General features: G+C 37.2%; 1 protein-coding gene and 1 pseudogene across 2 annotated transcripts in view; one reads left to right on the top strand and one right to left on the bottom strand.

Moving 5' to 3' along the window:
• The window catches only part of LOC149544056 (histidine kinase CKI1-like), a 42515-nt pseudogene extending 26759 nt beyond the window's left edge, over positions 1-15756 (top strand). Inside the window, exons 4-6 of the transcript XR_016355114.1 lie at positions 10546-11138; positions 11384-12713; positions 15362-15756. The product of XR_016355114.1 is annotated as a histidine kinase CKI1-like (transcript). The remainder of the gene's footprint in view (positions 1-10545; positions 11139-11383; positions 12714-15361) is intronic.
• A 6159-nt stretch (positions 15757-21915) lies between these two features.
• Positions 21916-22506, bottom strand: LOC149544055 (uncharacterized). Its single transcript, XM_089795882.1, has one exon. It carries the CDS (start codon positions 22504-22506, stop codon positions 21916-21918), a length of 591 nt encoding a protein of 196 aa, XP_089652008.1.
• Between the last annotated feature and the right edge of the window lie 1073 nt (positions 22507-23579).

Below are 23579 nucleotides of genomic sequence, written 5' to 3'. Positions count from 1 at the left end.
CACTGAAGCCAGTGAAAACTAACTTTGAAAGACACCAAAGAATTGTGAAGGGCATGACTCCATCGCCTGCTCAACTAGAAGGGTCACACAATGATCCTGTCATGGGTCTCTAAAATGTGCTCAGAGTAGAAGGCCATCTTCAGGTGTAGACCCCTCGAAGGGTTAATCCAGGTTGTGGTGATGTAATATCTATAAATGTGAAGTCTCACATGTCCATTCAACTCCTATTGTGAGAGGAGGAGATGGGCGAGGGCATCCAGTGAGAACTAGTAAGGCAAGAGAATCAATGTCAATCCTGATTGAGCTCAATAAGGTAGTGGCTTGGGTATACCAACAATGAGCCCTGGTCACCAAATCAAAGATGGAAATATCAAAGGAGGAACAATATGCGAGGTAGGAGTATCTTTGGCGACAGTCCATGGAGTCTGCAAAGCCCTTGAGGTGGTGAATGGATTAGATCAAATCAAAGATGGCACTGAGCCTAATAGGTGTAAGAAGAGACAATCTCGATCGCCTGACCCTCAAAGCTAAAGTGCAGATTCAAGGTCTTTCTCAGGTTTACAATAAGCTGACACCTATTGCAGAAAGAGGCCAACCCATCAATAAGCCTCTGGATCCCCTCCAGAGAGGAGGCTAAAAGAACCACATCATCTGCAAAGAGGAGAATGGAGATCAGAACTTGGTGTAAGTAGCAACAATCCTTGGGAACAGAAGCCTCGCTGAGGAAGGCCTCAAGGTCATCAATATAGATATCGAATAAAGTGGGGGAGAGAGGGCAGCCCTGCTTCACCCCAATGGTGCTCTGAATCGGACCGGAGAAACCCTTAGTAGTACTTAATTTTCCAACCACTGTCTCATAAAGTCTCATAATCGTTGTCAGAAGAATATCATAAATACCAATGTCTTTGAGTCTTTGGAAAAGGGCCCCCCGAGGAATGAAGTCGAAAGCCTTACGAAAGTCTATGAAACAACAGTATACTTTCGCAGCATGGTGCTAAGCTTCCTCAATGATAGCCCAAGAGTCCTTGGTATACTTTGCCACAATCACATGTCTCCAATCCTCTGCAATCTTAGCCATGGAGCTTAAATTGGGAGGACAAGATAAAGCATCTGCAACCATGTTTTGTGTTTCTTTGACAAAAACAATGTCAAAGTCATAAGATTGCAACTTGTTCATCCATTTTTGTTAATGTTCATTAAGATTTTTCTGCCCTAGGAAATATCTCTAACTGTTATGGTCCATTTTTACAATGAACTTACTGCCAACTAAGTACTGTCTCAACTTGGTCAATGCATGCATAATGGCCAACATCTCTTTGTTATACATATTGTATCTCCTTTCAAGACATCTTACCTTCCTACTCTCAAATGCCATCGGATGTTTGTCTTGCATAAGGATTGCTATGATTCCCTCACTTGACGTATTACATTGAAGTTTAAAGGGGTTGGAGAAATCTGGTAATGCAAGTACTGGATAAGTAGTCATGAGATGTTTGAACATCTCAAAATATTCTTCAGCTTCTCAAGTCCAAAAAAAAGCTCCCATCTTGGTTAGATCTATAAGTGGGGTTGCATGGCATGAATATCCATTAATAGACTGCATTAAACACAACATAAGGCCCAAAATCCTCTAAGCTGTGTAAGATTATCAGGTTTAGGCCACTCAAGGATTGCCTTAATGTTGTTGGGATCCTTACGTACTCCTTGTGCACTGATGATGTGGCCTAAGTACAGTAGTTCTGTCAAGCCTAATTCACACTTGGATTCCTTGGCATATAAGGATTCTTTGCCAAGAATACCCAAAATTGTATTAAGATGTGCAATATGCCCCTCCATGATTTGTTGTACACCAAAATGTAATGAAAGAAAACTAGCACAAATTGCCTCAACTGTGAATGAAATACTTTGTTCATTGTGGACTAAAATGTAGTAGGTGCATTAGTCTTCCCAAATAGCTTAACCTAAAGCTCAAAATGCCCAGAATGACAATAGAAGGTTGTCTTCTCAACATCATGCTTCTTGACAAGTATTTGGTGGGTACTCAAACCTCAAAACAATCTTTGAAATTTTTTGGGCACCATGTGACGCATATATTTACTCATCAATTCTATCTTTCTTTGTCTTGTAATGCTCTCTCCTTTGACTTAGAAATTTGTCAACACTGAGGTGTTCCCTAACGTATGGTGTCAACAATTCCCATTCAACATTTGCTACTATAAGATGGTCTGCAAATGTTGCCTCTCCTTCTTCAACATTATCATCTTCAATTTTATTCCCTCAGAAAGGTCGACGTGTAGGCCTATCAATGGTACGGGTGGGATCTCTTTGTGCTATACTCTTGTCATCATTTAGCACTTTGTTTTGTCTATCTTGAGAGTGCAATTGTTGTATTGTTGTAGTAAGTGCTCATAGAGCTTCAACTATCTATTGCTGCCCTGCTGCCAAATGTTTAAAGAACTCTTGTGCTTCTCTTACTTCACTATCTCCACCATATCTTCCTTTGTTTCTTGGCAGTTCTCCTCCTCCTCTCTATATTCTCAAACTAAATTTTGTCTTATTCTGTTCTCCTATAGGTGTAATACCTATGGTGACTCACTGTTGTGGCTGCATATAAACATCAACCCTTCAGGATGGCAGGATCAATGCTCTAATACTACTGTAGTATCCCTTGCAATTTTGATTTTAATTTTCTGATTTTTTGACTTGAGAATTTTGTCACACTTTGCTCGCAAGGAATGTATTATTAATCTAAATTCTAATTATTTTTGAGTGCCAAAGTTTGATAGATACGCTTGCAAGAAAACTAAAAAATATCAAATAATGAAGATACAATTTTTTTTTGTATTCTTTGAAATGGTATAAGCATTGGTTAAAGATGAGAAAATATGCATCTACAGCAATATGATATTAGGGAAAATGCTTTCCATACATCATCAATGATATTCTAATCAATTTAAGAAGACAAACTTTCTGATATGAAATTATGATATAAATCAGATCACAATGCTTCCGCAACTAATCATTAAATCCCTAGAAATGCTCTAAAACGATTAAGATCTAGCCTCAAAATAATGCAAAATATCCAAATGTTACTGTAGCAACAACCGTTCTCATTCATCTAAAGGAACTTTTTTAGAATCATTGTCCAAATATCCCACCCCTATTGCAATATATCTGAAACAAAAATCAAACTTACTTCTTCAATTTTACTTTGCAAATTTGGCCATAGGCCACAAATTGGCTCAATGAGAAGACTGATTTGTCTTCTCCAATATCTACAACCCTTAAGAGGATCTTTCAGTAACTCCATTATGTGGATCAATGGGAGTGTTTTCTCCCAATGACCAATATAGAAAATTGCAGAAACCCTTGACTCCTCAATTTATCAAGCAAAGTAGATGGCAACATATTCAATATCGAATGACAAGGCTTCCCTTCCTATTTGTTCTTTTCCTTCAAGAAGCATGTCATGTCCCCTTTTTAGCTCTATCTAGAAATAACATGAGAGTTAGCCTATTATGAAGTCTCGTAGGCTGGCAGTGGTGATCAGGGACTCAATCAGGGTTTTTAGCATCCGGATTTGGTATTACAGGTAGTAGTAGATTAGTTGAGGGTAGTTCCTTAATCGTAGGGGGCATTTCCTTGATTGTAGGAGATTCCTACCTTTTAGGAGGTGGTGACATTTTTAGAGTTGAGGTTCTATGAGATCACCCCCTGGTCTCATTTTCAGGAGATTTGGGTGTGTTCTCTATATTTTAGGAGTATCCCCAGATTTGACGGTGTGACTGCCAGTTGGCCCAGGTTGTCCAGCATCAGTCACAGGCAGGTGACAAACTCAGTTTCATGTTTTAGAGGTGTTTGGGTTGTTCCTTGGCTACTTGGGAAATATTTTAATATTCTCCTAAGTTAGCATTTTAATAATTTAAATAAGGCAGTGTTTAGCCATTTTGGAGTAATAAGGAGTTTTCTAGCTCTATTTGGATCTATTTCTCTGTGTGATAGCTCGTTAAAAAGAGCTCAGTCTCTAATATTTGATTATCACTTGCCGGGACTTATTTGATGCTTGGAGCTATTTGTCATTAATAAAGTAACGATTTCCTTCTATTTGGACACCTTTATTGGAAAAATAATGTTATATTATAAAGTTCAAATGAAATTCACTTTAGGGTTCTCTTAGGGTTCGAATTGCCTTGGAGAGGGGGTATAAGGAGAAGGCAACCTAAATATGAGTATCTTTATTATTTTTTCAACCTATTTTGGACGCCATTGTTCTGGAAGAGCATTCCTCACTTAGGACGAAAACTTTAGTGTTGAGAGCAGATTTATTGGGACGTAGCCCTCAACAAGATCAGATTTGAAGGTTCTTATGCATACAGTTTGATCACGGAAGAGGATCAATTTTTAGTATTGTAGGCACACTTTGCAAGCAATGGATTTATTGAGAAGGCGGCCACTTTGGTTCAGCCTGGCTTTTCCTTATAGCAGTGCGCAGGAGGAATTCTAAAGTGTTTATTTGCAGCAAAATGGAGTTGTTTTATTGCAGCAGCTTGGGCCTTATCATTTGAACTTGTTTGGTTGTAGGTGGTTGCCGTCTTCAACTAGCATCAACCTTGTTTGAAGTACATTTGTATTGGTACTATTCTGAAATAAATCAGATTCAGCTGGTACAGTTTTAGAATCATTTCCATAATAGTATGTATTACTGCATATCATTTCTATCACTTCTATTTTATCAGTTACTGTTATTTATTCATTGTAATACATATATTCTGAAAAATACAAAAGGAAACAACCTTCTTCTGCAACTTTTGTCTAGCTCTATAAGATCAAAGAAAAATCTAGAGGAAAATATAATTTATATAATTAAACAAATAGTAGCAGCAAAGCAAATATCCATTTGGGATATTTTAGTGGTATCAGAGTTCCTGCTAACCTGTTGGGTTTGGTGCAGGTCAATACCATGGCTAGAATGAGAAATGGGTGCTATAAGGTTTCATCTCTTTCAACAAGTACAAGTAAGAGGCCTCCTGCTAAGGCTTTCAATGATGCAATAATAAGCAGCTACCATCAGTATTGTTCTCTTCCTAAGGAGATACAAGACATGCTTGCATTCACACAATTTATGGGTATACCAGATGCCAAGGATGATTTGGTATCCAAAAGTTCATATCAATAGCAAGGAAGGAAAGAAGAATCAAAGGATAGAAAAGAAAGTATTGGGAGAGAAGATAACAAAGAGAACACGGACCAACAATAACCAGCAAGAGGAATTACCAGATGAAGATCTTGAGGGGGTATCAAAAGAGGATATTGAAGAGAGCCCTGCTCTTCAATGATAGTCCACATCCTTTGCTTATGGATTTACACATGTCCATAAGCTTATTTTGGAGAGCCAACCTGAAGGTTGGTGAAAAAAAGGTCATTGCAGCCTTGTCACATTTTGACAGTGTCCACAAATTAGTAGAGAGCTGCATTTGGAAGGTCCAACTTGAAGACATAAATGTAAAGAAGAGGCTTCATCAATCTTTGATTTGCATGTGCTTAAGACAGCCATGGAGGCAATGAAGAATAATTACTTAAACCTCCTTTTAGATAGAGATCATCTTCTTGACCTTGGTGTTATTTACTGTACTGCTTTGAGGGGGAAAGAAGAAGAGATTGATCAACTTATTTCAGAACTTTTGAAGGTTAGAGAAACTTTGGGAAATTCTCAAGTAGCTCACCTCATGGCAGAAAATCAGATTGAAGAACTGAGTAGGGAGTTGAGTTTAATGCATGCTTTACCTACAAAAAGTTAGAAAATCAGTGGCAGGAACATTGTGTGGAGTTGAGTCTACTACATTCTATCTTCATCTCAATCAAAAAAATTTCCTCTTGCAACAGCTCGTTCAGATAGACAACATATTTATGAGGTGAATGAGGAAGAGGAACCACTTGGTGATACATTATCCAGTGACACCAGTAGTTCCATTAATATTGAGAATATACAAGATGATTCAAAAGAAAGTATAGAGGAGGATTCCAAAATTCTGAGTTTGGATAGCAATAATTTTACTTCCCATTCTCATGAGTTTGTTGCCTATAGTCTTGAAAAAGTTGATGACATACATTCAGTCATTGCTGATAACCCCTTTTTCGAGATGAGTGCTGATTTAATTTTAGATAACCCACTCTTTGAATTGGATGATGAGGAGGCTCTTGATTTTGATGACACAAATGATATGAGGAGCTCAATCTTGGAGTATGATTGTGAAATTGAGCATACACTTGGTGGGCCGACCACTCAAGGGTTGTCCCTTATGGGCATGGATGACACATATACTTCTGTTAAAAGGTGGCTTCATGGTTTCCTTAATAGGGAAGAAATAACCTTGCTGATTGGTGACTTTGTACTCTTCAATCCATTTAGGATTAGTGACTATCCTAGTGGGGATCTTATGACTCATCTGAGTTTTTCACTGTCTACATTAGGTTTTCAACAGTATAGGAGTGTTGGGAGGTGCCCTTATAGGTTAGCGATGGAGTGGGGAGTGTTTGTTGTTGATTAGAATTGGTTTGATAGTATGTTTGATATCACTTGTGTTGCTGGTCAGAGTTATGACAGTGAGATAGGGTGGCCATTTTTTATAGTTTTTGAGTATGCAAGATATTACTCACCCATAGTTATGGTGTCCTGCATACACAGAGGGTTACTTGAAGTTCTTCTGAATCACACATAGTACGACATGTGTTTTTTTATGGGACCCAGGTATTGATTCGCTAGATACATCACTTTACATAGACTTCCATATATTGCTTCATGGTTTAGAGTGTTTGGGCATTTTTGTTAAAATGGAACAGCTAGCTGTATGTTTGAGAGATATGGAGGGTTGCATGTTGTAGTTGAGCATGTTATTTTGTTAGTTTCCCCGGATTGCATCAGGTTCAAGGATTGTTAGTAGGGACCTCACAGAGAGGCATTGGCAATATGGGTTTGCACATCTATTCAAATAGGTGCAATATGAATATGTTGCATTTTTTTTTGAAACTGGTTTGGAATCCAGGAATAGACATGTATAGTACATTCCTCCAGTGGATTGATGCTACACTTTGAAGATCTTGATGTTTATATTAGAGTAGCGCAATGGAGGACATGGGTGTGTTAATTGCACTTGGGTGAGTATTGTTATAATACTATGTATCATATGTCGATTGCTATGACTCCATTTAGAACCCTCTACGATTATGATGCTCTATCTTTTGTTGATTTGGTGATTAGTGACAACAGGGTTCCTTTGGCTCAGGATTGGGTACGGGAGAATCAGGACATCATGAGGTTTCTTAGAGAGAATCTTCAGCAGGCACAGAATTGGAGAAGGTCTACGCTGATTGACACAGGATTGAGAGGATATTTGAGGTGGGGATATGGTGTACCTATAATTGCAGCCTTACCAACAAAGCACCCTTAAAAGGGGTGGAGCTGAGAAGCTCAAACCTTGTTTTTATGGACCATACAAGATTATTAGGTGTGTTGGAGAGGTTGTGTATGAGATTGAGTTACTATCTGGTATTAGGATTTATAATTTGTTCCACGTGTCATGTTTCAGAAAGGCACTGGGACAACATATTATACCATCTCCAGATCTTGGAAGAGAGGGAATACCAACTGAGAAGCAAGGTGATTCGAGAGCATCTAATTCACTAGAGAGGTCTTTATATAGAGGACACCACTTGGGAGGGTGAGACTATTTTACAGCATCTAGCTTTGCAGTCGCTTGTGGGCAAGTATCTCCGAGAGGGGAGGATTTATCATGTCCCCCTTTTAGCTCTGTCTAGCAGTGACATGAGAGTTAGCCTATTATGGAGTCTTGTAGGCTGGCAGTGGTGATCAAGGACTTAGGGTTTTCAGGACTATGTATCATATGTCGATTGCTATGACTCCATTTAGAACCCTCTACGATTATGATGCTCTATCTTTTGTTGATTTGGTGATTAGTGACAACAGGGTTCCTTTGGCTCAGGATTGGGTACGAGAGAATCAGGACATCATGAGGTTTCTTAAAGAGAATCTTCAGCAGGCACAGAATTGGAGAAGGTCTACGCTGATTGACACAGGATTGAGAGGATATTTGAGGTGGGGATATGGTGTACCTATAATTGCAGCCTTACCAACAGAGCACCCTTAAAAGGGGTGGAGCTGAGAAGCTCAAACTTTGTTTTTATGGACCATACAGGATTATCAGGTGTGTTGGAGAGGTTGTGTATGAGATTGAGTTACCATCTAGCAGTAGGATTTATAATTTGTTCCACGTGTCATGTTTCAAAAAGGCACTGGGACAACATATTATACCATCTCCAGATGTTGGAAGAGAGGGAACACCAACTGAGAAGCAGGGTGATTCGAGAGTATTTGATTCACTAGAGAGGTCTTTATATAGAGGACGCCACTTGAGAGGGTGAGACTATTTTACAGCATCCAGCTTTGCAGTCGCTTGGGAGCAAGTATCTCTGAGAGGGGAGGATTTATCATGTCCCCCTTTTAGCTCTGTCTAGCAGTGACATGAGAGTTAGCCTATTATGGAGTCTTGTAGGCTGGAAATGGTGATCAAGGACTCAATCAGGGTTTTCAGTGTCTGGATTTGGTATTACAAGCAATAGTAGATCAGTTGAGAGGAGTTCCTTGATTTTGGGGGGCAGTTCCTTAATTGTAGGAGGAGATTCTTACCTTTTAGGAGGTGGTGACGTTTCTAGAGTTGAGGTTCTATGAGATCACCCCCTTGTCTCAATTTCAGGAGATTTGGGTGTGTTCCCTATATTTTAGGAGTATCCCTAGATTTGAGGGTGTGACTACCAGTTGGCCCAGGTTGTTTGACATCAGTCACAGGTAGGTGACAAACTCAGTTTCATGTTTTAGAGGTGTTTGGGTTGTTCCTTGGCCACTTGGAAAATATTTTAATATATTTAAATATTCTCCTACGTTAGTATTTTGATAATTTAAATAAGGCTATGTTTAGCCATTTTGGTGTAATAAGGAGTTTTCTAGCTCCATTTGGATCTATTTTCCTATGTGTGATAGCTCGTTGGAAAGAGCTTAGTTTCTAATATTTGATTATCACTTGTCGAGACTTATTTGATGCTTGGAGCTATTTGTCATTAATAAAGTAATGATTTCCTTCTATTTGGATGCCTTTATTGGGAAAATAATGTTATATTATAAAGTTCAAATGAAATCCACTTTAGGGTTCTTTTAGGGTTCAAATTGCCTTGGAGAGGGGATATAAGGAGAAGGCAACCTAAAGATGAGTATCGTTATCATTTTGTCAACCTATTTTGGACACCATTGCTCTGGAAGAGCATTCCTCACTTAGAATGCAAACCCTAGTGCTGAGAGCATATTTGTTGGGACGTGGCCCTCAACAAGATCAGATTTGAAGGTTCTTATACATACAGTTTGATCACGACAGAGGATCAATTTCTAGTATTGCAGTCACACTTTGCAGGCAGTGGATTTATTGGGAAGGCGGCTGCTTTGGTTCAGCTTGGCTTTTCCTTATAGCAGCTCGCAGGAGGAATTCTTGAGTGTTTGTTTTGCAGTAGAATGGAGTTGTTTTATTGCAGCAGCTTAGGCTCTATCATTTGAACTTTTTTGGCTGTAGCTAGTTCCCATCTTCAGCTGGTGTCAACCTTGTTTGAAGTACATCTGTATTGGTACTATTATGAAATAAATTAGACTCTACTGGTACGGTTTTAGAATCATTTCCAGAATAGTATGTATTGCTGCATATGATTTCTATCACTTCTATTTTATCAGTTACTGTTATTTATTTATTGTAATACATATATTCTGAAAAATACAAAAAGAATCAATCTTCTTTTGCAACTTCTGTCTAGCTCTATAAGATCAAAGAAAAATCTACAAGAAAATATAATTTATATAATTAAACAAATAGTAGCAGCAGAGCAAATATCCATTCGGGATATTTCAAAGTAGGCCTCCTAGAAGAAATAAAAATAATATTTAATATCACTTTCTAGAAAATTCACCTTTTCTCCCAATAATTTTTAATTGCACTTTAAAGTAATAATAAAATATAATTAATATAAAGTGCAAATAATATCATAGGCTATAGGAAGTCTATGGCTGCAGGAAGCCTGTGACAATAGTAAGAACTTGCCCACACGAGTCCAAACTCCATTAAATCCGAGTGCTAGTGAGAAGGGGGCATTAGAGTAAGTCTGTCTCAGTGACTGCACTAGAACTATCAGTTAAAAGATTATAAATACAAGTCAAATATGTGTGAGTAATGTCTTAAGGCATGATTTTTACAGTTCCTTTGCTTTGGGTGTTCCATATGTTTTATGTGGAGTTATCGCAAGAATCTTGGAAGGGTCTAAATTGAAATTGTTTCAACTTAGTTTCCATATATTTTATTTGCAAAGTTATTGAGAGTTCTGTGGATTTTGCTGGAAAGTTTTAAGCTGTGGAAGTAGCCTTTTTTAAAAACTAGAATTGATTTATGCTTCATATATAATAAACTATTTTTTGTGTATATACTTATTTTTCAGGTTTATTAAACACTATCTTGGATGTGACTAAAATTGAGGCTGAGAAATTGCAACTTGACGAGACAGACTTCAATATAGTTCAGGTCCTTGAAGAAGTTGTAGATATGTTCTCTGTTGTGGCATTAGATAAAGGTGTAGAAGTTGTATTGGATTTGTGTGATGAGTCTGCAGAGAAAGTATCATGGGTCAAAGGTGATGCATGTCGACTGAAGCACATACTATGTAATTTACTAAGCAACAGTGTAAAGTTTACATCTGAAGGCCATGTGATATTACGTGCTTGGGTTAAGCAAGGTACCCATAGGAATCCCTCAGTTAATGGGGGCCATAGTGCTGAATATTGCAGGGCATGTTGGAGTTGCATGCCCAAATGGGTCATTCAGGCCAGTAATGCTTACAAACAATTACATGCCTCTTCTGAGGTTCAAACTGACTCAAATTATATGGAGTTTGAGTTTGAGGTAGAGGATACAGGAAAGGGTATCCCAAAGGACAAACACAAGTCTATTTTTGAGAACTTTGTCCAAATTGATGGATTAACTTATGCAAATCACGGTGGCATTGGTCTGGGTCTTGGCATTGTTCAATCTTTGGTAAGTAATGCATGCTATTATTTCGTCACTTAATTGAAATTTTCTATCCTGTGTGATTGGATCATTTTCTTTTATTTTCAAAAGAAATTTCATAGATGTACAGGATAAGTTTTTGATGTAGTTGAATTTCATGTTTTGTTGAACTCTTTACAATTTCATTTTGTAGGCAAGCAAACCTCAAATATTTTATGACAATTTCAGTGGTTCTGAAAAGTGCTGATTTCTAATGTTGTTGTGTGTGGTAGGTGCATCTGATGGGTGGAAATATCAAGATTGTTGACAAAGGTGAACCTGGGGAAAAAGGAACTTGCTTTAGGTTTAATCTCTTTTTCAGAAATGCCAAGGTTACTATAGATCAGAGCAAGAATGGAGCAAACCGGTCATCAGGTACACATGTTCTTGGTGGAGTTTCTTTGTTGTGCTAGAAGTGATTTAAGTGAAAAACCTGAAATTCAAGATTGGCAACTAGGATGGAAATCTCCAATGAGTTATAGCACTTCTGACGTCCATTTGCAAAGGCCTGCTCTTGAGGAAACTGTCTATGCAGTTCTTGCATTGAATGGAGAGGCAAGCAAATTGATTATAAAGAATTGGCTGGAGCGCAGATGTGTACAGGTTTTGATGGTAAACGAATGGTGGGATTTCATCCCAACACTTGAAAACCTCAAACAAGAGGTTCTTGTCCAGAGTTTGAGGGCTTCTGATACTTCTGACTTCGTTTTTCCAAAGAGCCTGTTGAGTGATCCTTGCATGGATGATACGGACTTAGGAGGACATCAAGGTGACACATTCCTTGATTATGGTGTAAAGCAACTCTCTCTAGATCATTATGGTCCAGATACTGAGGAATCTAAACAGAGAAAGGTAAATAGAGTAAGTTTGCGTGTACTGGTTGTTCTAGATATCAACATGATTGTAGGACCTCCTGAACAAATATCACTGATTATAAGTGATTTTTCTGGAGTTGGACAGATGCCTATCTGTAAGGTTGTATGGCTAGCCAATGCAAACACTCCCAGTGTAGAATTGGAGTACTTGAAGAGAGGATTGGTTCCTTGTGACTTGATTTTACATAAGCCCGTTCATGGCTCTCGTTTGCATGCAATTTGGGACCTTGTGCAGGATCTTACTGGAAAAGGAACACAGCGAGCTTTGGAAATTGAGGCATCAAATATTTTGCCACAGATGGAATCTACTGATGAACATTTTGAAAGGAAATCTTTTGATCAGCCTACATCTAGTTTGGTAAATTTTAAGGATAAAAAACAAATGTGGTCTGAGCTGACACAAACGAATAACAAATTGGGACCTCAGAATTTATTGGAAGGCATGCATATACTTGTTGCAGAAGATAATGCTGTTTTACAACGACTTGCACGAGCCACACTTACCCAGTTGGGCGCCATTGTTAAATGTGTTGATAATGGAGAACAGGCAGTCCAAATAGTTTCTGAAATGTTTCTTAACAGAATCAAGAATAGCAAAGATTTTTTGTCATCAAAATGGTGTCAGCTCAATTCATCTGATCATCCTGGACAACCTTGTGTCTTTGATTTTCTTCTAATGGATTGTGAGGTGCTTTTTAACTCCTTTGCAAGCTTCTTTTTTAAAAATTTTCTTACATTCTTTTCAAATTTGTGTCTCAAAGAAAATCATATTGCACCTGTATTTATAAAAGGAAATAGCAAGTGTGATCCTTTAAATCTCAGCATTGGAATAGCAATTATTTAAGAGCAACTGTTCTGAAAACATCTTCAAAACATATCATAGAACCACCAACTTTGTGTGGTAAGAAATCACCGACAATGAGGGCAATCACATAATGGATTCTGACACTCTGAACAAACCCACTGCTCGAGCATTAAGCTGAAGATTCTATTTCCTTTTCTAACTTTGATAACTAGTTTAAAGAAAAAACTTTGCTATCTGGAATGTTCTCTCTATTTCCAACTTTGCATATATGCATTTGTTCTTTATCTCACTGCATAATGAGTTTGATATAGTTTTGTAACAGATTTCTATGCTGATGCTTCATGCCAACTGTTTTTTTTCTTATCTGATTAAGGATATGGTTCTTTGTAGAGGGAATCCTTTATCTCATTATCAATTTTATAAAAAAATTCCTAATTCTGCCAACTGCTAAGTAGATCTGATAAAGGATTGGATAGAACAAAATGAATTAGTAGTCACCTGGAGGAAGATTGCACATCCTGAAGCCATCAGAATTATGTACAATATAAGACCAATTTTACAGAAGTGATGCAATTGGTTGTCACGGTGTTGCAAAAGATGAAGTGGTTATCTAAGCTGAAATCCATTTATCATATACTTGTGATCATATATTTGCAGCTGAAAATCCTAGGAGCCTTGCAGGCCAAAAATTATAGGAACTATAAAGAAAGACATATAATCAGACAGAATTTCATCATGAACAAGCAATATAAACTAAGTTACTGATTTGGCCTCCTGGAGGCTGGATGCGGAAGCGGATACGGATGGGTGTGCTGTGGGTGCCACTCGGATGCCACTCACAGGCACCTGTATGCGGACAGATGCTCGTTTCAGGAATCCAAATGCATCCGGGTGCCTGTGAATGGCATCCGGATGGCACCCACAGGGCACCCAGGATAATCCACAGGCTTCCTTGGTCAGAAAAGAAAGGCAGACATTTTTTAATATTTTTTAACATGTGGCATAGTTTTTCTAGGCTTAAATCATGAGTGAAATGAGTGAAATAATTAGACAGATGTAATGAAAGATGAGAGTGATACAATAGATTTGAACAATAATGAGACATTGATGCCTCAGAGAAACTCGTTGTGGGTGAAAACTTCAACCAAATAATACTACATGGTGAGTGCTTAAACATGGCTTACAAAACTGATTCCACAGCTCCTTTTGAATTGCAATAGGTTTCTTTGCAAGGTTTTCTTTTGGGCTGCTGTCTAGTTGAGCTTATATGGAAATGCATTTTGCAAACCTTTTCAATTTTGAGAGCATTTTAAGTTGCCATTTTTGTGATAAATAGCGAGAGGAAATTCTCTCTTCAAATTATAGGCCATGAATTTTTTAAAATTAATCTATGCCTAAAATCTGAAACAAGTAAACAGATTGTAGATTATGTACCTTGTACAGATAACTTTCTAGGGGTTTTGTATTTAAACAAAATACTTGAAAGAAACAATATAGATCATCTTTCGATCTTGAAGGTAAGAATACAAGACTGAAATTACTTATCTCATTTATACACACACACACACACACACACACATCCATACGCATCTGTATCCCCCAAAAAAGAAAAATCCTGCACCTCGTATCCACTTCCCACATCCGCTTTGGAATCCACATCCGAATCGGTAACTTAGAATATAAAAACCAGATACGATTCTCTAAATTAATATACTGTAAGGAAATATTTGAATATGGAAAAGCCCTTGATTTTGGATGTGAAAATACCTGGAGCCAGAAATAACTTTCATTACCACTAAGTACTCATTTTGTCCTCTTTCAATTGAAAGTGTCCTAAATCTTTACTTGACAAGTTGACAGTATTGTAGGATGCTGCATCTAAAGAAACAATTGAATGATAATTTATTTTCTTTAGGGTTCTTCCTAATTTGAAAAAGCTCGTCAAGAGACAATTTAGCAGCAGATTCATACAGATGCTCTTTTGGCCTATGTCGTAAAGGTCATTATTTATCCAGATTGAATAATATGTTTCTAATACAATGGGATGAGATTGCAACTTGAATCCTTAATCTTCAATGTCAATCGTCATTATCTGGTACATGAAACTTCGATATACCATTCTTATTTGAGATTTTCATCCATATGCTCCGATCAACATTAAGCAGTACTGTCATATTTAATTTCTTACAGGCATAATCATGGTAGAGGCCTGTCTTTCTTTCCTTTGCAAGTCAAATTTGCTGCACCATGATGGGAACTGTTAAGCGAAGTTTTCTACATTCACGTGCACTACTTTCTCTGTCATAATACTACATCCCAACTAGTTGATCACTCATTGCAATGCACTTTTGACATGGCTAATGCTTTGATGATTGCATGCAGAAGAGTGAAAAGATTAAGTCTTCTAAAAGTACCCATGTCTCTAAAATAGTTTGTTTTACAGCTCTGCCATATCCCTTATTCTTTTTCTTGTTCCTTTCCATGTTTTAGAGATTTTTCTGCATTTGTTTGATTGTCTGATGCAATTGCAGATGCCCATAATGGATGGGTATGAAGCAACTCGTAGGATTCGTGAAGAAGAGAAGCGGCATGGCTTTCATGTACCAATTATTGCCCTGACTGCTCATGCAATGGTCGAGGAGGTGAGGAGATGTATTCAAGCAGGAATGGACTTCCATTTGTCAAAGCCACTAACAAGAGAGCCCCTGCTAAATCTAGTAGGCAGGATCTATGCAGAACAAGAAGCATTCGAATTATAGAGGCTTTATCATCCCAAAAATTATTTCTATGAGATTTGGTCTCATGCCATTAACTGTGCTTGTGAAGGGTAAACTTTTAGAGACATTCTTTTTCTTTTCAAAGACACTCAATGTACATTCAAGGTTGTAACAGATGAAATGCTCATGGAGATTTCTTATTCCGATCTTATCATGGATCATTTTGATGTTTTGTTGAGCAACTCGTTCAATGCGCCTTGAAAGTTCTTAGTGATTAAGCAATAGAAGAACTTTCAACTTAGAATGTAATGATGCCTCAAAACATTGGCTTCTTTTAATAATACCATTCACATTTCAACTACAATAAAATTAATGAGACATGAGAACTGCATACAATTTCAATCCATACTGTTGACGAAATTTCTAATTTATCATCACAATCTTGGTACGAGTTTTCTATTTGACATATTATATGTTCTTATGAAGATTTTGATACATTTGAAATCTTGTTCACCATGTGGATTCTCTACTTTGTTGAACCATTAAAAGTTATCAGTATATATTGACCATTACCGTTGGTTCTGAAATAAACATTCTATTGGAATCATTCATGTTGTTGTGTGCTTTATAAAATTCAGCAAGCTTCATGCTCCTTCAAAGATTTTCCTTGGAAACATTGCAGGAAACTATGCAGTCACACTCAAAGATGTGTTTTAGTGCATACACATCAATGTCTTGAATGGAGGAATGGAGCTATTCATATATTAATCAATTATTGCATGGAATGAGTTGTTTCTTTTGATTTTATCACTGTATTTAACAGTGCTCAGAGGAAATAGATATATCTAGTTTCGAGTGCTAGACTACCTAACCTTTCATGAATTTATCATCAGCTACACCACCCTCCATAATCTTATACATGGAAATCCAAAACCTTACTAGGAGAAAATCTAACATTCACAACTTTTTAGATATGCCATATACAAACAAGATCATGCCTAGTGAAGGTAGGAACCCTTGCTTTTTATGGAGTAAAATATTCCATAAAATGGTCACTCTTGTGGTCAAGCCAATGAAAACTATTCCAAACACAACTACAAATTGGTTTAGGGTAACACTTTCATAGTGAATAAGAGTTTCCATTGAAAAGATAGAAAATGCAATAGTTGAATATTTAGTAGTTCCAAGTTCATTGGGTATCCCAGGATCCCTAACCCTACTAGATTATACGCCAACATTGACCAAGAAAAGTCTTTGTTGGAGGAGTATCCCCTTAATAGTGACAATATTTCCTTCAGGTGTCAATCTGTCATGTAATGGATGCACGACCTAGTGTCTACCCCACTCCTAGTATAGGAAGAATGAGGAAAAGCAACAATGTTTAAAACTCTAGGGTAACATAGAAGTTGAATGTTATAGGAAACCAAAGAAAATGCCCAAGCTCTAGAAATCACCACATCTATCGAGATAAATAATTACCATGTGCATATGCAATAAAAAATAAGTGCAATGAAGAGCAAATTGTTGTACCGAGAGGAGGCGAGGGGGAAGAGAATCTGTATAACAATAAATTCAACCAATTTGAACTTTATTAACCATAATAGCATTATTCACTAAATTCGAACAATCATGCACATAAAAATATCATAACTAAAAAGTTTCCTTGGAAACCCTAATAAGATAAAACTACAACTTGTTTGGCACCAACCTCTAAGTTTGTGAGCACCGAACTCTAGAAGCACCAACTCCCACTTCTGAATTCAACCTATTAGAACCACCAACTCACACTACTAAGCACGAAATTAACGAGAGGCACCATTCTCTGCTTTAGGAAGTACACGAACTTCCAAATTATGGTTCCAACTTCAATGTTACTTCTTCAATTGATGATGGATAATATTTCCTTCATAAACCCTCTTTCTCGAACTGCTATTATGGTGATGATAGATTTACCACAAAATTAATACAAGTCTCTTTCCAAAGCTGTCATACAACATTCTCTTAATACTATTTTCAAATTAGTTACTTCTTAAATCTATAATGGTATTCTATATACCCCTCATAAATCCATCCATACAAGCCTTCATAAATCTCCATTCGTAAATCCATCCGTACAAGCCTTTATAAATCCACATTTTACCTTTGCTAATAGAGCATCATCAAACGTTGTGTGCGCTTGATTCTTTTCCTTATTCACCACATTGTCCTTTTAAAATCTTTATCTCCTTTTTATGTTGATATCTTTATAAAAGAACATAACTCTTCAAAATAAATGCAACCATTAGAATGGTTATATCCTTTACTAACAAATTATACTTTATCTCTTATTCATGTCACACCTATTTCTACATAGAAGAGTATCCTTCTTTTTATTCCTCACACTTACTCCGTCTACTACACTCTATCCTCAACTCACAATCATCTTTTATTTCTTTACATTTTTATTTAGACATGCATCCTTTTGAAAAGGATCATATCTCTCCCTTCATAAATCACACCTTCAGAATATAAACCGAAAGACTTCCACTTTACCATGTACTAGCCATCACTGTGTAGTGGCTTAGTATTTTTTTGACTTGTCTTAATAAAATGATAAACCTTATCACTGTCTTCCCAACATAATGAGTCGACAATAGTAAATTAATTCTCAAACCCCTGATTCAAAATGGTCCATAAACTTGAAAATAAAAAATCAAGAAGAATATTTTCCATTCTTGTATTCACATAAAACTGTATAGGTACATATATAGTTGTGTGTCATATACATAAAGCTACAGGAAAGTAAACAACTACAGAAAAGGAAAGAATCAATTTAGGAAAGAATAGTTTAGGAAAGAATCAATCCAATATTGTAACACTCCCCCTCAAGTTGGTGCATAGATATCCCACATGCCCAATTTGCCCAAAATCTTCGAGAACACTCGACTTGAAATTGCTTTGGTAAGAATATCGGCTAGTTGATCTTCTGATTAAATCTTAGGCAGCTCCACAATCTTCTCATCCAACTTCTCCTTAATAAAGAATCTGTCTACCTCCACATGCTTTGTATGATTATGTTGAATTGGATTATGAGCAATATCACATGCTACTTTATTGTCACAATGTAGTTGAATTGGCCACCTAGGCGAACAAGCCAAATCTCTCAGGAGAAGTCTTAACCACAATGCTTCATATACTCCAAGTGCCATACCTCTAAATTCTGCCTCTGCACTTGATCGTGCAACAACATTATGTTTCTGGCTTCTCAATGTAATGAGATTACCTCCTACGAAGGTGGAATAACCTGAAGTAGAATGCTTGCCATCTACTACTCCAACCTAGTCAACATTAGTATATGCATCCACACTTTGATAATCCTCATTTTTAGTGAGTAAAATTCCTTTTCTAGGAGCAGACTTTAGATACCTCAAAATGCGCATAACTGCATTCATATGTTGCTCTCGAGGATTATGCATAAATTGGCTAACAATACTTAATACATAGGCAAGGTCTGGCCTTGTGTGTGCTAAGTACATCAATCTTCCTACGAGTCTCTGGTATCTCCCTTTATCAACTGGTACCTGATTAACTTCAATCCTTCTTCCACTAGTGTATCAGTGGGTTGACATGCTGACATGCCAGTTTCCCATAACAAGTCTAAGGCATACTTTCTTTGAGACAAAAAGATCCCTTTATTAGGTCGAAACACTTTGATCCCAATGAAATATTTCAAGGGACCAAGGACTTTCATTTCGAATTCTCTGAACAAGTAATCCTGTAGAGCCCTCCTTTCTTCAGGATTATTTCCTGTAACTATCATGTCATCCACATGCACAATAAGTGCAGTGATCTTACCTTGCTGATTCTTTATGAATAAAGTATGGTCTGGATTGCTTGGACGATAACCAAAGGCTTTCATTGACTTTGTGAATCTTCCAAACCATGCCCTGCAAGATTGTTTCAACCCATATAGTGACTTCTTGAATCTGCATACCTTTAGACTATGTATTTCTAGTATCATGCAGCCAGGTGGGAGTTCCATGTAGACTTCTTTGAACAACTCTCCATGTACAAAGGCATTCTTCACATCAAACTGTTGTAATGGCCAACCCAAGTTCGTAGCTAGAGACAACAAGACTCGCACTATATCGACTTTAGCTACAAGTGCAAATTTCTCTGTATAATTGATCCCATAGGTTTGGGTGTACCCTTTTTCCTCTAGTCTCACCTTAAAGTGTGCAATTGTACCATCTGCTTTTTACTTAATAGTATAAACCCACTGACATCCAACTGGTTTCTTTCCTGGTGGATGGTCAACAAGTTCCCAAGTATTATTTTCTTGTAATGATTTCATCTCTTCATTCATGGCGGCTTTCCACCTTGGATTAGCTAAGGCTTTCTACACATTGTTAGGAATAGATACAGTAGATAATTGATTTACAAATGACTGATTTGATTTCAACAAACAATAGTTAGACACATAATGACTCATAGAATATTTAACTTTACTAGAAAGTTTAGGTTCATATGTGGATTTAGGGATACCTCTGGTGAGGAACCGAGGTAGCTATTTTCTAGATGGTTGAGGAACATCCTTGGTAAGCGATTGGTATGGTGTAGGGACTCGGATGGAGGTGGACCCACAACTTCAGTTTCTGGGTGTTCATCACTACTTTGATCCAAAGTTTCACATACTTCTTGATTAACAGTTTCAGAGAGCTCCCTTTCTTTAGAGATGTCCAAGCTACCCACATCTTCAGGGATGTGAACATCCACATCTTCAAAGGTGTTATCCACATCTTTAGAGATGTCCAAACTACCTACATCTTCAAAGATGTGAACATCCACCTCTTTAGAGATGTGATCATCATAGTCTAGAGTTTGAATTTCCTTCTGGTACTCCCCCTAAAGTTCTAGCTCAGAGGAAAAATACATCGAGTCTTCATGAAAAGCTACATCCAATGTAATAAACATTTGTTGGGTTGGAGGATGATAGCATTGGTACCCCTTTTGATAAGCAACATATCCTAGAAAGACACATCGCAGTGCTCGAGGAGATAACTTGTTGTGCTGATGCTTATGGAGGTGTATGAAATTTACACAACCAACGATTTGAGGAGGTAAATTTGGGATAGTTGGAGCAACAACCGCCTCAGTGAGAGCCTCAGATGGTGTCTAGAAATCAATAGTGCTGGAGGGTACCCGGTTGATCAAATATGCTATAGAGGTAAGTGCTTCGCCCCAATAGGATAATGGCATATGAGCTTCTATCAGAGAAGCATAGACAACCTCCAACAAGTGATGATTTTTTCTCTCGGCTAGCCCATTCTATTGAGGTGTATTGGAACAAGTAGTTTGATGAATAGTTCTGTGTGCTTCTAGATACTGCTAAAGTTCAGAACTCAAATATTCACCTCCATTGTCACTATGAAGAACTTGAACTTGTGCATTGTACTATGTACGAATCATGTTATAAATTTTTTGAAATAACAAGTTCACATCACTTTTAGACTTCATTAAGCATACCCAAGTCATCCTAGTACAATCATCAATAAAAGTAACAAACCAACGTGATCCACCTAAGGTAGTGACTTTGGACGAACCCCAAACATCAGAATGTATGATCATAAATGGAACTGGACTTTTATACAAAGTTAATGGAAAAGAAGCACGATGGCTTTTTGCAAGTTCACAAACTTCACACCAGAAGCTAGAAACATCAAATTTTGCAAATAAACTAGGAAATAATTTCTTCAGGTAACCAAAGGAAGCATGTCCCAAACGTCAATGCCATAACCAGATTTTAGATTTCTACTTGTCCCCCTCAGAGCCATCCATCGCTAGAGCTTGATGCAGCTTGTCCAAACTCTTTGACACCAAGTCCAAGTAATACCGCTTCCCCCACCTAACACCACAACCAATCGTTCGCCTTGTTTGGATATCCTTAAACACACATAAATCAAGCCAAAAAATTACAACACAAAGTAAAGTAGTGGTGATATGGGAAACTAACAACAAATTGTAATCCAAAGATGAGACCACTAAAACATAATCTAGATTCAAAGTATCAGTGAGAGGTAAGGATCCTTCTCCAATAACTAAGGCCAGAGAGCCATTGGCAGTGGAAACAAATTTTTGTGAGGATAGTTTAAGGGATGAGACCTATCTAGAATCAAACATCATATGATCCATAGCACTAGAATCAATTATCCATGCACTATTAAAAACAAGTATAGACATATTTAAAGACTTACCACCATTACCTACCACTTTTGCTAATGCCTAGATTTGTCCAGCAACATTATCCTTTGTCTTTGTTTGAACAAATGTTGCATTGGAGGTCTTCTTGGAATTCTTCTTCTATGAATCGTAGCTATGATCCCACCATTCTAGATACCCAACAACTTCAAAGCGTGACTTTTGGTATGACCAGTTTGATTCCGATGGGTGCATTTGTAGGTGGATTTATCAGCACCATTAGTGATCTTAGGCAGGTTTTGAGGAGGCCCATTTTGATTAGATTGGTTTCGAATGACCATGGCTGAAGGTTTAGACTTTTTTGGTTCACCAATCATTGTTGTGCGTTGAATATATTCACAACGAACCAATGCATAACATGCTTCTAATTTGGGAACATGATCCTTTCTCAAAATTTCACCACAAACTTGTTCAAAGTCACCATCTAATCCAACTAGAAAAATATGCACCCTTTGTCGCTGAATTGATTTTTGGTAAGATTCAACATCGTTCGAACTTTCCATGATCACTTGATCATGATGATCCAACTCACCAAAAATCTCGGTTAATTCTCCATTATACACAAAGAGTGTTCTACCATTGTGTTTGGCAAAGAAAGCCCTTTGATTCAAGACAAACACCTGCAATTCATCTGCTCCATCATAAAAAGCCTTAGAAAGTGCTTTCCAAATATCTCGAGTGGTGGGTAAGCGAATGTATCGCTTTATAATTTTTGGGGACATAGATATAAACAACCATCTTTTGACCTTTTGATTGTTTGCATACCACTTCTCATATCCATCATCCTTCTCGATAGGTGGCTATGAGTTACCACGAATGAAAGAGAGTTTCTCCTTCTTAGCAATATGCATCTCCATGATTTGAGACCACAAATCATAATTTTTTTCATCGAGTGTAATCCCTGCCCTAAACGATGAACCTTCAGATTGAATAATAATGGGAGCAGATTTGCTCTCAAATACTTTCGAATCTAAATTGTCCATGGTTCAATGAAGGGATACAAATGATTCAAGACTCAAAGCTTTGATACCAACTTGAAAATCAGAAATCAAGAAGAATATTTTCCATTCTTGTATTCACATAAAACTGTACAGGTACATATATAGTTGTGTGCCATATGCATAAAGCTATAGGAAAGGAAACAACTACAGGAAAGGAAAGAATCAATTAAGGAAAGAATAGTTTAGGAAAGAATTAGTTTAGGAAAGAATCAATCCAATATTAGAAACAATCCAATATTGCAACACATAACATTCTTCACCAATTTGCATTCTATACTAATTTTGTCTTGGCACTTGAAAAGTAAAATTTTGTGGGTCCTACACAAGTCCTCCTCGACTCATTCCCTCACTATTGATAAAATCATTATTGTCACTTGTCTTTATCAATTGAATTTTTCTTTCGTTAAAGTGTTGTATTCAACAAACTTTATTTTTATCAATCTCTTTCATTGCTTTAACAATCAGTCGCTGCATTAAATTGTCCATCCACAATATTTTGACAAATTGTTGTTTTTATTTTTTACTTCATTTACTTCAAACTTTTTCTGCATTTTGTATAATTTTTATGTTGGTTATATAGTTGTAGGAGTTCTCTTTTATTGTTTACAAAATTGTAGAAATAATCTCAGACTTAGTAATAGTAATTTCGTCTCTCTTTTTTAATATCAGTGATTGTCTTTATTCGAACAAACGCTTTGTAAAGACATTGCTTCAGTGGTCAGTAGTCTCTCAATTTTCAAGACAATGACGAGTCCTGCTTAGATATGCCCTTAATTGTAGATGACACTCAAATT

This window comes from Cupressus sempervirens, chromosome 8 (genome assembly GCF_028749045.1).
Source record: "Cupressus sempervirens isolate cs-2001-9-10 chromosome 8, ASM2874904v1, whole genome shotgun sequence".
In the NCBI taxonomy this organism is placed as follows: domain Eukaryota; kingdom Viridiplantae; phylum Streptophyta; class Pinopsida; order Cupressales; family Cupressaceae; genus Cupressus; species Cupressus sempervirens.
Note: the sequence above shows the minus strand (reverse complement) of the source record. Positions and strands in the feature narration are given on the sequence as shown.

Coding starts and splice junctions, on each gene's coding strand:
- LOC149544055 (XM_089795882.1), bottom strand. CDS start 22,506: ATGTCCCCAAAAATTATAAAGCGATACATTCGCTTACCCACCACTCGA.